This window comes from Ranitomeya variabilis, chromosome 2, assembly GCF_051348905.1.
Source record: "Ranitomeya variabilis isolate aRanVar5 chromosome 2, aRanVar5.hap1, whole genome shotgun sequence".
Taxonomy (NCBI): Eukaryota; Metazoa; Chordata; class Amphibia; order Anura; family Dendrobatidae; genus Ranitomeya; species Ranitomeya variabilis.
Window position 1 is genome coordinate 95,124,815 of NC_135233.1, and position 16,306 is coordinate 95,141,120.

The 16,306-nt window shown below is 45.2% G+C and overlaps 1 protein-coding gene across 2 annotated transcripts; it reads right to left on the bottom strand.

The window, feature by feature from the left end:
* Nucleotides 1-29: 29 nt before the first annotated feature.
* On the bottom strand, nt 30-15,880 carry PEX13 (peroxisomal biogenesis factor 13). 2 transcript variants are annotated; one of them, XM_077282740.1, is made up of 4 exons: nt 15,772-15,880; nt 11,470-12,179; nt 8,755-8,880; nt 30-5,224 (listed from the first exon to the last, which is right to left on the bottom strand). In XM_077282740.1, the coding sequence occupies exons 1-4, from the start codon at nt 15,807-15,809 to the stop codon at nt 4,923-4,925; spliced, it is 1,176 nt and encodes a 391-aa protein (XP_077138855.1). In that variant the 5' UTR covers nt 15,810-15,880; the 3' UTR covers nt 30-4,922. The 2 variants fall into 2 exon arrangements, with proteins under 2 accessions (XP_077138855.1, XP_077138853.1); XM_077282738.1 differs by lacking the exon at nt 15,772-15,880 and adding an exon at nt 15,249-15,445.
* Between the last annotated feature and the right edge of the window lie 426 nt (nt 15,881-16,306).

Below are 16,306 nucleotides of genomic sequence, written 5' to 3' on the forward strand. Positions count from 1 at the left end.
AAGTGCAAAAGAACAACACGCCAGAAGTGTGTAATAAATATTTACAACGTTTATTTCATACAACGTAGCACACCGCTATCATTTTTTTTTAATAAAATAGACTATTTTATTTCATTAATTCAGAAAGATCTCCAGAATTGTAATTATTTACAGCAGTTTTCTGACAATCACACTAGAACAGGAGAGACTCGCACCCACCCTGCTGACCTACGACTCCCACCGGGTGTCACCTACGGCAAAGGTCGGGGGCTGCTCCTCTGTGGTCTGCTGACACATACGTCAGTAAGTGGCAGGGGTAAAAGTGCCGTCATCCAGGGCTATACAGCCAAAAAGAAATGTAGAAACTACATGCAAGACTTTCTGGAATTAAAGGATTATTGCAGAAGGGATTCAGGCGTCCTGTTAAATATTGTCCTTGTTATCAGATTCTGATATGGAAGTGTAAAGTTCAGCAAAACCCTAATTTCACAGCCATTACTAAAAGTGCGTATTTATCATACCCAAGACATATTTTCATGTATCTTGTCGGACCTTTGGAGGCATTTTGTTTTTACTTAAATGCAATTATGTTTGTCTAAAAAAAAAAAATTTGTTTTACTATTTTATTTACAACTTTGTACTAATTAGTTTCTACAGCCTCTATGTATCACAGTACATAAATCATTGTGCTGCCTGCTGACCGTGAGCTGGGCAGGATTTATTCTCCTTTTCTCTTCACCTGAATTATACTTTAAGACTATTTATGACCAGTTAAAATGTGAACTTTGATTTGGTCATAAGTCAGCTTAGAAGATTGATCACGAGAGGAGAGATAAGAGTTACAGACCAAGACATCAGTCCGTGTACTGTGATACATAGAGGATGAAGAAGCCAAATGGTACTTTTTTTTTCATGAAACCCAGATGATAAAATGATTTTTACATGCATTTAGGTTCACGTACAGCAAGAGAACAGAGATCATCTATTTGACTCACGGCTGTTACTACTTTTTATAGGCCAATGGAATAATCAGTGCTTAAAGGGATTTTCAGTTTCCAAAATTCTTCTACTTCTAGACATGAGTTAGCTAAAAATAAATTAGCCACGGTCGACCCTACGCTCAAAAGTGACCACTGTCGGGATGGCTGCCGAGGCATCCGGCCACCATGAGGAGCCACTGTAAAGAATCGTATACTGCACGGTACATGTTTCTTTGCAGTAGCCCGCCATATAGGAACGTGTAGTCTGCTGCGCTTTCCTGTACAGATAAATGGTATGATGGCTAAAGGAACACACTTTTGGCCTCCGTCTGGTGAAGGGGGTCCTTAAGGCACGTTACTAACCTGAAGATCTCACGACCTATACTGTAGGCCAAGTGCCTATGTGCACCCCTCCCAGTGTCCAGCAATGATTCTCTGCTGCTGGTCCGTTCTTTGACAGGCTGCAGTGGTGAAGTCATGACTAGAGCACACATCAGCGCTGCCAACAATCATTGGACTCTACTAATGACGCTTTGAGCCACTGAGCCCAGGGATTGGCTACTGAAAGGTTAGACTATTCCATTGTCTAAGGGAACAGAAGAGATGAACTCTGCTCTCTAGACTGCTGCAGGCGGCTGGACATCTTCATGGTCAGGACTGACGGCTACTTCTATTGGCTGCTCTGCAGTGGATCACTTTCCAGAGACTGCAGTATGGTGAGTGACTGAGCACGTGCGACCAGGTCTCACCTCATTAGACGGACGTGCACGTCATTATGCACTGTGAACACCAGGTGGCGCCATATGTAAGGAAATGTCATAACTCTTCACTGGAGGGGATATATAAAGGTGGTGCAGCCCCTTTAAGCCCTTCATTCTGCTGACAACCAGAGGCAAAAGAAAGCTCTCAATTAAGAGGATAGATTCCATAAGAAAAGCCTCTGCCTGACTGTGCAAAACACCACAAAGGAACATGTCACCGAGACGTGGAGTTTCTATATAATCTGACCAAACGCGCAGCCCCGTGAGATCTCCACAGTCAGGATCACAGCAGAGATTTCAGGCACAGAGAATGTCAATGGGATCTCCAGGTAGAAGCACCTAAATATTACATTACAAACTAAATAGAAGAGTCATTGACGGGGCTGTGCATATATTTGGGGCTGAAAATTCATTTTTGGAATTGGGTTTCATTAATTTTTCTCTGTTTGACTTTTCCAGGCTCTTGGTCTCCCTGAATATTCAACTTTGAAGTGTTCTGTGGTCATAAATCAAGTGCGAGGAGCTCAGAAAAAGACAAAGATTTTTAAAGTGAAACCCAGTTGAAATGATTTGTAGCCAAAAATGTGTGTATTTAAGTAAGAAAGAAAATAGTCTCCAAAAGTGAAGAACCGCTCTAAGATCTGCAGCCAGCAGCAGACCTGGGAATATCTGACAATTAGAGATTAACATTGCCAGACATTGCAATCAGCGCTTTACACTGATCAGATCACAAAGGTCTCAGATTCCGGAGGAACGACTGTGCCTGCACGGAGACCCCGCTGCTGACAGTCAGTACAGAGGCGGTCCTGCCCTGCCGTGGGGTCTGGGAGGCGGCAGAGCCACGTGTTAGCGGCCCCTGTGCCCACCACATCAATATGGCAGAAACAAGGACGTGCCGGCTTCTGTGCACCCATTATATGCCACACGGTCCTGCCAGTCACTCACTACAGACTGACTCTTAGGGAGTGTTCACACTGACAAAGAACGGACCTGTTCGCTCCTATGTACAAACCCCTTTGCTGTTCATATATTCAGGTTTTTCAGCTTATTTTAAACACTTAAGGTTTCCAAAGACACCAAGCGGTTAAACAAAGCACACTAGGAAGACGCTCGAAGGGTATTCCCATCTCCCAAGATCCTATCCCAATATGGAGTAGGTTTAGTAAGAATAATATTAGCAAATACCTCCAATTAGTAACGTAGGATAGTTCTCCTGATTCGCTATGTCACTTACACCATGTGCAGGCATTGCAGGAGCTTAGGTATCCATGGTTACAACCGCTCATATAGTGACGGTTAGCTGTTAGTGGTTGTAACCATGGCTACCTAAGGTATGGCAATGCCCTGCACATGGGGTAAGTGACATAGCGAATTAGAAGAACTATATTACTAATTGGAGGCATTTGTTAGTATTATTACACCTACCAGATATTGGGATAGGCTCTTGGAGATGGGAATACCCCTTTAAGGCTATGTTCCCACGATGAGCTTTTGGTGCATTGTTGAGGTTATTATTTAGACTGGGTTTTTTGAGCGTTTTTGATGCTGCGTTTTTGTCCGTTTGCTGTATCATGCTTTAAATAAAACTGCTTGGTTTTTGATACTTTTTTTTTTTTGCGTTGACAAAACTTTATTGACATACATGGGTGCAGATTACATACGGTTTTAGTGCGTTTCCTCCGTGGAAACCCACTAAAACCAAATGTGTGTGTTTTACCTGCGGATTTTCTGCATCTAATGCAAGTCTATGGGGAAAACCTGCACAGAAAACTCAGCATGCGAAGAGAAATTGACACGCTGCGGATTTCAAACACGCAGGTCAGTTTACGTAGCGTTAAAAAGAGCACCGTGGGCAGGAGATCTCTAGAAATCCCATCCACTTTGGTGGAGCTGTAAGACGCTGCGTTCTTGACACAAGGACAAATGCACCACAAGCTGATGGCGGGAACGTGGCCTTACAGTACAGTCAGTGGGAGGATCAAAAGACGTCTGAGCGCTTCCTCAGCGGCTTCATTGGTTAATGCATTTATAAAGAAATAAATCTGCAAAACGGCAGCAAAGAGACGTCCACAAAATGCTAAACTAGAATCGGACAGAGATGGGACCGGACTGGCCATAGGTCTTCACGTACCAGATTTCTATGCAGCTGTCCGGCTCGGGTCAGTCCGGGCACTGCGTTCCGATCTCACTCCGATTAATACGGTCGTCTGACTGCGCCCTTAGATTGGGCTGTGTCCTCCTCCGCTGATTATCTGGGGACACAAGACTGCCTCCTAGAGGAGGTGACTGGTGCGGCAGGTCGTGCATGGACCAACCCATTCAAGTCCATCACCCCGACAAAGACAAATCCTCCATTCTGGTAATTGCGGAAAACCCCCTAATGGTGCATTTGTATTGTATTATTGCTGATCATTAAAAAACACAATGCGAATCACCGTATATCAAATAAATTATTACCAAGAGACAGTATTAGATCACCGAATAGGACCCAAACTGTAGATAGTTCGGTGATCTAAAAAACACAATGCAAAACCGTGACGTCTGTGTTGCCCCACATTGATTTTGGATTACAATCTAGTAGAATCTTTCATTTTTTAGCAATTTTTTAAACAATGTAAACTTGGCCACACACATCCGATACGTCAGCCGCCGATCCTGTGAGAAGTTCTGCCCAGGGAGGGAAATTATATATATGGGAAAACATGGCGCCAGCAAAGAGCGAAAAAAACCCAAACAAACCCAAACCATTGCTGCCCAAAGGAAAGCCGAGATCCAGCATTGTGGAGGCTGGGCGCCGCTCTACCATTGTGCGATCTGCCGCTGTGTCTGGATAAATGAAGCCGTCAGGGACCCCTGTAAAACCCTCTACATTGATAGTAATGATTTCCCTAGAAATCACTCCCAAGATAATGATCAGAAATCACAAATCAGGGTCACGTGCAACTGGATGCATCAATCTAATCAACCAGCTTAATTTTAAAAAAAGCAACAAAAATGGGGATCAAGTTGCCCCTCTGGGTCTGTACAGTGAGGCCAAAGCTCCATAAACACAGTATTGGAGGAACGCCCTTTAATTGTGAATCTAGTGTTAGGTGGGTATCTAGAGACCCCAGAAGACGCCTCTGTTCATGGCTCCGCTCCCTGCGGTGGAGCTCACACTCACTGCACGCTCCATGTCAGGAGCAGCCGCACCTGGGCTTCTCTACAGATCGAACGTGTCCCTGTGGCCCAGGATTGGGTCGACATCACGTACTGTGCTGTTGGATTCCACAAATACGGACTCCAGTGCGGCTTCCTGCTCTTCCAGGGTGGCCACCGGAGTGGCTGCGCTCAGCGAGGTGGGGATCGGGCACGGCTGCTGCTGCTCCTCCTGACGCTTCTCCGACTCTGCAACCTTTTTGCCTCTTCTTTTGCCCAGGATTTTTATGTAGTTGGCAGGAAGGAATCCGGTTGTCTGTCCATCCACGCTCCCAAGCAGCCAACCTCTTACTTTAGGTTGTTGTTCTGAAAAGGAATAAACACTTTCATCCTTAAGGACTATGGCAGACATCAGAGGACTTTACACGGTGTTCCAAATTATTATGCACAAATAGGTTAGGAGTGATAAGGTTAGAATTTTTTTGTTTGTTATTTAAACTCATTGATGGTGATGTGTGTCAGGGCTCTTTATATCACTGAAAGCAATTGCAGATACCTGTGCACATTAGTTTGGCAGGTGTGTCCAAATAAAGGCAAGACTACTTAAGAAGGCTGTTCCACATTATTAAGCAGCCTACATTTTTGGCCAAAATGGGAAAGAAAAAGGATGTGTCGGCTGCTGAGAAGCAACAAATTGTGGAGTATTTAGGTCAAGGCATGACTACAATCAACATTGCCAAGACACTTCATCGTGATCATCGCACAATCAAGAAGTATGTAGCTGATTCCCAGCACACACGTGTGCGTGCTGATAAGGAAATATTGAGGACTCTTTCCAACAGGCAATTGCGTAAGGATAAAAGAGCAGCTGCAGAAATGCCTTGTCATAGCAGCAGACAAGTTTCTGAAGCTGCTGGTGCCTCCAACGTCCCCAGAACAACAAGATGCAGGGTCCTTCAGAGGTTTGCAGCTGTGCGTAAGCCATCCTGTCGACCACCTCTATCCACTGCACACAAGCAGAAACGGCTCCAGTGGGCCAAACGATACATGAAGACTGACTTCCAATCTGTTTTGTCCACCGATGAGGGCCGTGCAACGCTCGATGGTCCAGATTGATGGAGTGGAGGATGGCTGGTTGATGGACACCCCATGAAAACACGGCTAAGGCGCCAACAAGGAGGAGGTGGAGTAATGTTTTGGGCTGGAATCATGGGGAGAGAGATTGTCGGCCCCTTTATGATCCCTGAAGGGGTAAAGATGAACTCCATAATCTATGTGGAGTTTCTAAAACAACACTTCCTGCCATGGTTCAAGAGGAAGAACCGTGCTTTCCGCAGCAAGATCATTTTCATGCATGATAATGCACCGTCTCATGCTGCAAAAAACACATCTGCATCTCTGGCTGCTATGGGCATAAAAGAGGACAAACTTATGGTGTGTCCACCATCCTCCCCTGACCTCAACCCCATTGAGAACCTCTGGAGCATCATCCACCTCTTGTGTCTCCCCTTTTCCTCAGATTGTAAGCTTGCGAGCAGCAGGGCCCTCATTCCTCCTGGTATCTGTTTTGAACTGTGATTTCTGTTATGCTGTAATGTCTGTTGTCTGTATAAGTCCCCTCTATAAGTTGTAAAGCGCTGCGGAATATGTTGGCGCTATATAAATAAAATTATTATTATTATTATTATCATCAAAAGGAGTGTCTATGATGGCGGGAGGCAGTTCACATCTAAGCAACAGCTCTGGGAGGGGATTCTGTCCACATGCAAAGCAATTGAAGCAGAAACCATCCAAAAACTGACAAATTCAATGGACGAGAGAGTTCAGAAGCTTCTTTCGAACAAGGGGTCCTATGTGCAAATGTAACATCACCCAGAATAAAGTTTTCACTTGAAAACTGTTTGATTTCATTTTGTTATAAGCTGATAATGCTTATAACTTCACCATTGACCATTTTTTTGTTCAAAAAAAAAAAAAAAAAAAAAAAAAGGTTGAAAACTCTGCTGTGCATAATAATTCGGGAACATGCATTTTGAGGGTTTATTTTTTTTAAAAAGATTCTGTTTTCATAGGCAGTTTGTTCCAAAACATTGCAATTATACTAGAATAGTAGATGACTGGAAAATAACAATGACTGCAATTCAGATAGGTAATTTAGAGAAAATATGAGGAAATATTATTTGCATAATAATTTGGAACACAGTGTAAAGGCAATTTAAAGGGCCTGTCACCCCTGGGAAGTATATAACCTATTAATATGGGCATACAGGTGAGAGAAATGTTACATTAGTCCGACCTGTATGCCTCATATCTGCCATCTTGTTGAGAAATCCTTTTTTATTTCCTTATGCTAATGATTTTTTCCGGGGCGTGAGTTACCTTTAAGAAATGTTTGCCTCCTGTCCTCATTACACCACACTCCTTCCATCAGTGTCACAGTGTGCGGTGATGTGTAACGGTGGCCCCGGAATCCCGCGTCCGCGCCCTGCAATAGCGCAATTATACAGTACCTGTTCTGTCCTATGGGCATTGGCTTCAGTATTGTTCTGCGCAGGCGAATCACTGATACTTCCATTGCAGTGACCTCCGGCGTGCTCAGTGATAAGGTGCTCTCCCTACCATGCATACGTGGGTGAAAGGGGCATCAGAAACGGTATGGTTCCTAACTATGCAGGGAGGAAGGAAATGGGGAGAGCACCTTATCGCTGCAGACACCGGCTTCTATGCAGAAGTATGCTGAATCCAAGGCCTATAGGAGGACGTAATAGGAACTGTATAATTGTGCTATTGCAGGTGCCGGATTCTGGGGCCACCATTACACGTCACGGGGCACTGACATTGGTGGGAGGGGGGTTGGTACCCAAATGAAGACAGGAGGCAGAGATTTCTTAAAAGCACCGCAATCCCCAGAGCCTGGAAGAAATCATTAGCATATAGAAATAAAATATGATTTCTCAACAATACTGCAGATATGAGGCATATGGGTAGGACTAGTTTCACATTTCCATCATCTGTATGCCCATATTAATAGGTTTTATACATCCCAGACGGTGACAGACTCCTTTTAAAAGGTGTATGGCCTGGTTTACTTTTAGAAAAGCCCAAAAAGATGACAAATGTGTGATCACAGGGGCACCCACTGCTGAATCCTCATCAATTACAAGAACATGGGTCACGTTTCCCCATTCTTCCTCTATATGGTTGGGACTGAAAAGATAGATAATGAATGGGTGCATCTGTGCCTATGGCAGAGAGTCGTGGGGAAAACAGCAGGTCCACTACTGGGATACCACCTTTTTAAATGAATCAGTTAAAATAAAAACACCATATACTCACCTCCTGGACCGTTGCCGCGATGTTACAATGTAATGTCACGTGAGTCCTGCAGCCAATCAGTCACCGCTAATGGGCTGCAGCGCTCTCACTTCTTCAGCATTCATCCAATCAAAGTGAGAGGGAGCTCAATGATGGCCACTGACTGGCTGCAGGGCTCACGTGGCTTATCAATGTCACATGAGCCCGGCATTGCTCAGAACGATGCCAGCCCGAGAGGCGACTACATTGCAGTTTTATTTTAGGTTTTAAAAAGGGATTGTTCAGGTAGAGGTCAATCCCTTTAACGTGCACAAGTTGGTAACGAAGACAACATGTCGCACTATGGTTCCCAGCCACGAGCGTAGACTAGTGCTAATAACTGGACAAAACCGTTATAGCCATTACCGCCGGAGGGGTCATTCTGTAGAGGATGAGGGTAGCGCAGTACCACGAAGACGCGCACGTCTGGTTATGGCGCCAGAGCTCACAGACGTGGCAGATATGTTGTGGGACTGTAGACTGGACCTGCTGCTTCCTGACCCATGAGGACGGTGGTCTCGGTAAGGGCGACGTGTTCTTACCTTTAGGAGCCAGGTTGAGTAAATCTCCAGCATGGAAGGAAATCTCTTCTTCAGAAGTAGCAGTGAAGTCGTACTCGGCTCTTCCCACCACGTGGTCGTCCTCACCACTTGCCCAGTTTACATTTTCTAGACAAAACATGAATTGTTCTGTGAAACTTGATAATGTTCCTGGTATGGAATACGTCCAGGGAGAAAAACCTATTGTTATTACATAGACCGCAAATACAGAATCCAAGGAAATCTATGGGCTGCACTACCATGCGCCTCCACCAGGGTTAGGAAAAAATAAAAGCTGGCAGCTCAGAACAAGGTATAGTACTAATAGTGCGCTCACATACCGCCACATGGGCCGAAGGAGCCGTTACCGCTGCGTGTAAGAGGCCTGTTCACGGGAAAGTAGCCTGCGGCGGTGAGGTCAAATACAAAATGCTCTGATCTGTATACTGCGGGAAGATTTCAGCCACATTCACGTGGCGTCTACACCAGAGAAATTCTCCAAGGTGGAGAAAAAACAAGGTCCAAATATATACAAAATGTCACCCCCAGACCACAAAGCATAGTGTTTGGTGGCGGCTCACTATATAGGAGCGCAGAAAAGACTTCATTCTCTTACTCAGTGCAAAAATAACAGGTTTTCCAGCCGCAGTGGCCAAAAGGACACAACCTCTCTGTTCAGGGAATTCTGGATACATTTAAAGGGATTGTCCAACTTCGGAGACTTTTTGTTTTCTTTTACTGAAATGCATATGATTGGAGCTAAAAAAAATTAAATCATTTTTGGAACTGGGTCTCATTAGCCCCTTAACGATCAGGGGTATTTCAGTTTTTGAATTTCTGTTTTTTGCTCCTCTTCTTCCCAGAACTATAACTTGTTTTATTTTTCCATCAATATGGCCATATGAGGGCTTGTTTTTTGCGGCACAATTTGTTACTTTTGAACGACACCATTGGTTTTAACTAGAAAGAGCTCCAATTGCTGTGAAATTGCAAAAAAAAAGTGCAATTCCACAATTTTTTTTTTTTTTTTAAACCATGTTCACTAAATTGACCTGCCGTTACGATTCTCCAGGTCATAGACACCAAACATGTCTAGGTTCTTTTTTATTTACACGGTGAAAAAAAAACAAAAAACTCCAACATTTGTTAAAAAAAAAAAATTAAAATGGCGCCATCTTCCGAGACCTGTAGCGTCTCCATTTTTCGTGATCTCGGGTTGGGTGAGGGCTGACATTATTATTGATACATTTTGGTGCAGATACGATCTTTTGATCGCCCTTTATTGCAATGTAGCGGCTACCAAAAAAAATTAATTCTGGCAGTTTAGTTTTTTACTCGTTACACCATTTAGCGATTGGGTTATTTTTTGTTATATTGATAGATCGGGCGATTCTGAATGCAACGATACCAAATATGTGTATATTTGATTTTGTTTTTATTGCTTTATTTTGAATGAGGTGAAAGGGGGGTGATTTGAACAAATATATATATATATATATATATATATATATATATATATATATATATATATATATATATATATATATATATATATATATTATAAAAATGTATTTATTTTTTCTTACTTTTGGCATGCTTCAATAATCTCCATGGGAGACTAGAAGCTGCAGTTGTCCGATCACTTTTGCTACACACAGGCAATGATCAGATTGCCTGTATGTAGCAGAAATGCTCACTTGCTATGAGCGCCGATCACGGGGCGGCGCTCATAGCAATCTGGAAATGACAACCATAGAGGTCTGCTGGAGGCCTCTGGCGGTCATGCCAACCCATCGGCGACCCACGGTCATGTGACGGGGTCATTGATGGGCGGGATTTCCGACGTGCTTCCGGTAAGCGCAAGTTAATTGCCGCCAGATTGACAGCGACATTTAACTAGTTAACAGCCACGGATGGATCGCAATTCCACCTGCAGCTGTTACGGGCACGTCAGCTGTATAGATCAGCTTTCATGTGCCCAGAAAGGTGCGGGCTCAGCACCAGAGCCCACGCCAAACGGGTGAGTCTGGCATGGGCGTACTATTATGCCCAATGTCGGTAAGGGGTTAAAAACGTTGCTACAATCTCTTTTTTCCCCTTTACATTTCACCTTGGTGTGGTCTGTGGTCATAAATCAGCTGAGGAGAGCCCAGAAAAACACAGATAACAGAGTTAGCAACTCCTCATCAGACTGTCACAGTGGCTGAAAGCAGATCCTCAGTTCCCCCCGTTCAGCAGCCAATAGTGAAAATGCAGAGAATCCAGATTCACAAACTCAGAAAATGTTTTCTTTAATGGTGAAGTTAAAAATCCAGTGCAAAAATAAAACCTTTAAAATTCATGGCCTAATCGGTCAGCCATGAAAAATACAATTCCAGTTAGAAAAAAAATCCTCCCATTGACGCGTTTCGGGTGTTAACCCTTCATCCTGATGGTATCTTACCTCCGCTGATTTCTTAGTCAGATCTGGTTTACACTGTTGTAACATAATTAACAAACCTTAATGGAGAAGAAGCAGAATAGGACTCACAAAGACATTGCTGAATGAATTATTCACTAGGTTGGCTAATGATGGGGAATAGCAACAGAAAAGTGACTTAATCCTCCCCACAAAAAGGACTAAAAGGGGTCATCCAGTCTTAGGCTACAAGTCTGCAGTCACTCAGATCCTAAATAATGAATTTCCTACAGTTCTGGACATCCAGATTTCACACTCACCTTCAATACTTTCCCCATTGCCAGAAGACAGGAGTTTCCAAATGAGATAGGGGCCACCAAGAACGACGGCAAGAAATAAGAAAATAGGCCATGATTTTGCCGAATTGGTTCCATCACTCCCTGGTCCAGCCCGAGCCACCGTCCCGGCACTCTCTGTCCACAAATCATCGTTTTCTGAACTCTTCCGTAGACCCAAAAGTCTCTGCAAACGTCGGTAAAGGAAACTGATGGTTCGGACAAGTGCAAATGCAGAAAACACCTTTGTAAAGTGGACCTTTAGTCTGGAAAAGTGGTTGGCCACATCCAGAACAGCCCGGAAACTATTATAGACAGCAGAGAAGGTGGCATCCATCATCATGCTGACCGAGGCAAAGGCGTGAACGATGCTCTCAATGGACTGGAAGGCCCCGCGGCTGCTCTCCTCAGCTTGGCGCACAAACCTACTCGGCGGTACGTCATCGGTCTGGAAGCGGTTATAGCCCATTCCGCTGCCGTACCCATAGCTGTAGGGGCTGTAGCCGCCATAGAGCGAACTGCCATAAGAACCATAGGAGCCAAAGCCTGGGGAAAAGGAGTTGTATCCGGGGCGGTAGGTACTGAGCGTGCCAGCGCTGGTCTGCTGAGAAGGTCTAGGCAGGACAGGCGGCGGCACCCTGGTAAGCGTTGGCTGCCCAGGTCTGGTGATTGTGCTTGCTCTTAAGTCAGCTGACCTAAAATGGGAACACAAGGTGGAGTTTGGTTAAAGTTATTTCCTCCAAAACTACAATGTAATCCACTAAGAAGTAAAAATCGACCACCACTAAACTCTACATCGATGGTCGCCGTACGTTCACAACAGGCCTGAAACCATCCAAGACTCATGGGAAAGGCAACCAGAGGGCACTTTAATACCTCGCTATGCTTAATGGGGTTTTCGCAGGACAGCGTTTCTCACCCCAATGGCCACCACTTGGTTTTAGGCTATGTGCACACTGAGTTTTTTTGAGACCTTAAAAAAACTTTTTTTGTGTATGTGTAAACCAGACAGATCAGGAAAAGTGCATTTTGGAGATTTTCATTTACTGAAACGTCTTTGCTGATTACTTTTTTCCCAGAAGCATTTTTTTTGCACAGCTTTTTGATTGGACAGTGAATAATTTGGAGTGTTTTCCCATCAATGACTTTTCATGCACTTTCCTTTCTACCACCAGGGCGTTTTTAAAATCTGAAGCAGAAAAATTGCTCAAACGTCTGAACATATCCTGTACATTCCCAAACCAAGAATCTACAAAACCCCTAGTCCATGCCCTCATCATTTCCCGCCTCGACTACTGTAACCTCCTGCTCTGTGGCCTCCCCTCGAACACTCTCACACCCTTCCAATCTATTCTAAACTCTGCTGCTCGACTAATCCACCTGTCCCCCCGCTATTCCCCGGCCTCTCCCCTCTGTCAATCCCTTCACTGGCTCAGCATTACCCAGAGACTCCAGTACAAAACCCTAACCATGACGTACAAAGCCATCCACAACCCCTCTCCTCCATACATCTGTGACCTCGTCTCCTGGTACTTACCTACACGCAACCTCCGATCCTCACAAGATCTCCTTCTCTACTCCCCTCTTATCTCCTCTTCCCACAATCGTATACAAGATTTCTCTCGCGCATCACCCCTACTCTGGAACTCTCTACCACAACACATCAGACTCTCACCTACCATCGAAACCTTCAAAGAGAACCTGAAGACCCACCTCTTCCGACAAGCCTCCAACCTGCAGTAACCACCGATCGACCAAACCGCTGCACGACCAGCTCTACCCTCACCTACTGTATCCTCACCCATCCCTTGTAGATTGTGAGCCTTCGCAGGCAGGGTCCTCTCTCCTCCTGTACCAGTTATGACTTGTATTGTTCAAGATTATTGTACTTGTTTTTATTATGTATACCCCTCACATGTAAAGCGCCATGGAATAAATGGCGCTATAATAAATAATAATAACATATGAACAGTGGTTTCATAATAGCACTGAATAGTAAGAGTCTTGCAGATGTTTCTAAGCTACTTTTTAGGAATTATTTGGAGCAGAACCAAAACAATGTCGAGTCAGAGCATTGTTGGTAAAGGTGCAATGCATAGGCGTGCGTTCACACTGCGGCCATTTACCATGCAGGACCGAAGATGAAAACCAATATGAGCCAATACCCCGCAGTAAGTAAATAACAGTAATAGCAGATGTGAGTAACATTGATGTGATAAAAAAAAATGCATACGGCATACCACCGCGACACGCTCCCAAAAACTGTGCGATGCCGCTCCAGTGATTGTTTACAAGCTGCTGCAGTGGCAGGAGTACAGGGCAAATCACCGCTGCAGTCAATGACTGAGCTCAGCGGTTCATGCTGACTACATCAGCAAAGCTGCTGAACTCAGTGATTGACGGCAGCCTTGTGGTGCAATATAGTCATGAAGTCTCTGCCTGGAAACACTGGGACAGCGATGCCGAAGTACAGCTGGACCTGGGGAGGGAACTTAGCACCTCTTTTTGTTAAATTAATCAAATACGTGCCAATGGGGTGAAATAGCTATTCCTAGAGAACCCCTTTAAGATCTCTGCCTGCTGTAAGTGAATGTAAACTGTATTATTTCCATTGTAAGGCCGGTAACGATTTAGACTTAGATGATGTTCATTTCACATTGAGAAGCCAGGGTCTGAGGTCTATAAAGAAATTACAAACAGCCTCACTCGGTATCGCAGAGACCACTATGGCCTCCACAGATGGTCATTATTCTTGTGGTTAAAAAAATAACAGTTTTTATGGTACAAAAGACTGTGCAGGTGTTAAAGGGATTATTTAAAAGGTTTCTGCATATGTGGGCAAATTATCACAAATTATTAAGGTTGACGACCTATGCACAGGATGAATCATCACTATGAGATTGGTGGGGTGCCGACACCCCCATAGATCAGCTGTTACAGATGTTATTAATTAGTGATGAGCGAACGTGCTGGGACAAGGTGTTATCTGAGCATGCTCTGGTGTTATCTGGGTACTGCTCAAGAATATTGAACATATTTTTGAGCTTGCTGTAGACACTCAGCACCTGAGCGCGCTGGGATAACACCTTCTCCGAGCATGCTCGCTCATCACTATAATCCCACAGATTCTGCGCAAGGAGCGGATCCTGCTGTGGATCCTGTATTATACACCTGGAGGGAAGCACAAGACTGAGATCACACATCCAAGAGACACGGGACGGTACTGATTACACGGGGACGATACTGATAACAGGGGACGATACTAATAACGGGGGGGGGGACGGTACTGATAACGGGGGACAGTACTGATTACACAGGACGATACTGATTACGGGGGGACGATACTGATTACGGTGGGACGATACTGATTACGGGGGGACGGTACTGATTACGGGGGGACGGTACTGATTACACGGGACTGATTACACGGGACGATACTGATAACGGGGGACGGTACTAATAACGGGGGACGGTACTAATAACGGGGGACGGTACTGATTACACGGGACGATACTGATTACACGGGACGATAATGATAACAGGGGCCTGTGGACTGTTCCCAGGCCCACACATAGCGCTGCTATATCCCTCCGTGTGCCGGCACCTGCGTACAGCGACAGATGACAGCTGCCCCGGTGTAACCAGTAACATCCCGGACACGTCCCTTGGTGAGCGGACACAACGCTGATCTTTGGACCCTGTATCAACTGATCACCCACAATGCGACCACCCTCCTCCAGGAGCCCCCGGCAGCGCTCACTCACTGAAAAGAAGTCGTGGGGACCCCGCCCAGAACCCGCCGGGTCTCCCAAGGTTTAGGAGGAGCAGGCTGAGCCGCCATCCCGCACCGCTGCAGAGCCACGCACAAGCCTGACTAATCCACCGCCGACACTTCACTGCTGAGCGAAATACAGGCCTGACTAATCTACCGCCGACACTTCACTGCTGAGCGAAATACAGGCCTGACTAATCCACCGCCGACACTTCTCTGAAGATCGATGTACAGGCCTAACTAGTCCACCTCCGACACTTCACTGCAGAGTGATATACAGGCCTGACTAATCCACCATCGAAAACTTATCTATCGATCGATGTACAGGCCTGACTAATCCACTACCAACAGTTCACTGCAGAGCGATGTACAGGCCTGACTAATCCACCACCGACTCTCCATAGCAGAGCGATGCACAGGCCTGATGGTTAATCTACCATCAACACTTCACTGTGGTGAAGGCATAGACCCAACTAATCCACCACCGACAGAGCACTGCAGAACGCTGCACCGACCTGCCTATCCCACCGCCGACACTTCCCTTCAGATTCATGCACAGGCCTGATAATCTCCTGCAGGTAGATGCACAGGATGACTAAATACAACCCCGACACTCAGATGTGCAGAGGCACAGACCTGACTAACCCATCACTGACTCTCTTCACTCCAGAGCGATGCACAGTCCTGTCTAATCTATCGCAGACACTTTTTTTCTGTTTTATTTTGAGTGGAGCAAAAGTAATTTGAACTTTGAAATATTTTTTTAATATTCTTAAAAACATTTTATTTAACTTTTAGGATGCTTCAATAATCTCCATAGGAGACTAGAAAGTGTGATAACCTGATCGGCTCGGCTGAATACAGGCGATGATCAGATCTCCTGTATGTAGCAGAATTGCTCCCTCGCTATGAGCGCCAACCACCAGGCGGCGCTCATAGCAGTCCGGCACGGCAGTGACAACCATAGAGGTCTGTTGAGACCTCTGGTTGTCATGGCAACCCGCGGTCATGTGTCACGGGCACCGATGGGTAGGATTTCTGGTGCGCTTG

Bases quoted from the DNA above. Each gene is read 5' to 3' on its own strand.
- PEX13 (XM_077282738.1), bottom strand. From the start codon at position 15,325: ATGGCGGCTCAGCCTGCTCCTCCTAAACCTTGGGAGACCCGGCGGGTT. The intron at 12,180-15,248 runs GTGAGTGAGCGC...TTCCCATTTTAG, and splicing joins GTCCCCACGACTTCTTTTCA to GTCAGCTGACTTAAGAGCAA. The intron at 8,881-11,469 runs GTGAGTGTGAAA...TGTTTTGTCTAG, and splicing joins CAATGGGGAAAGTATTGAAG to AAAATGTAAACTGGGCAAGT.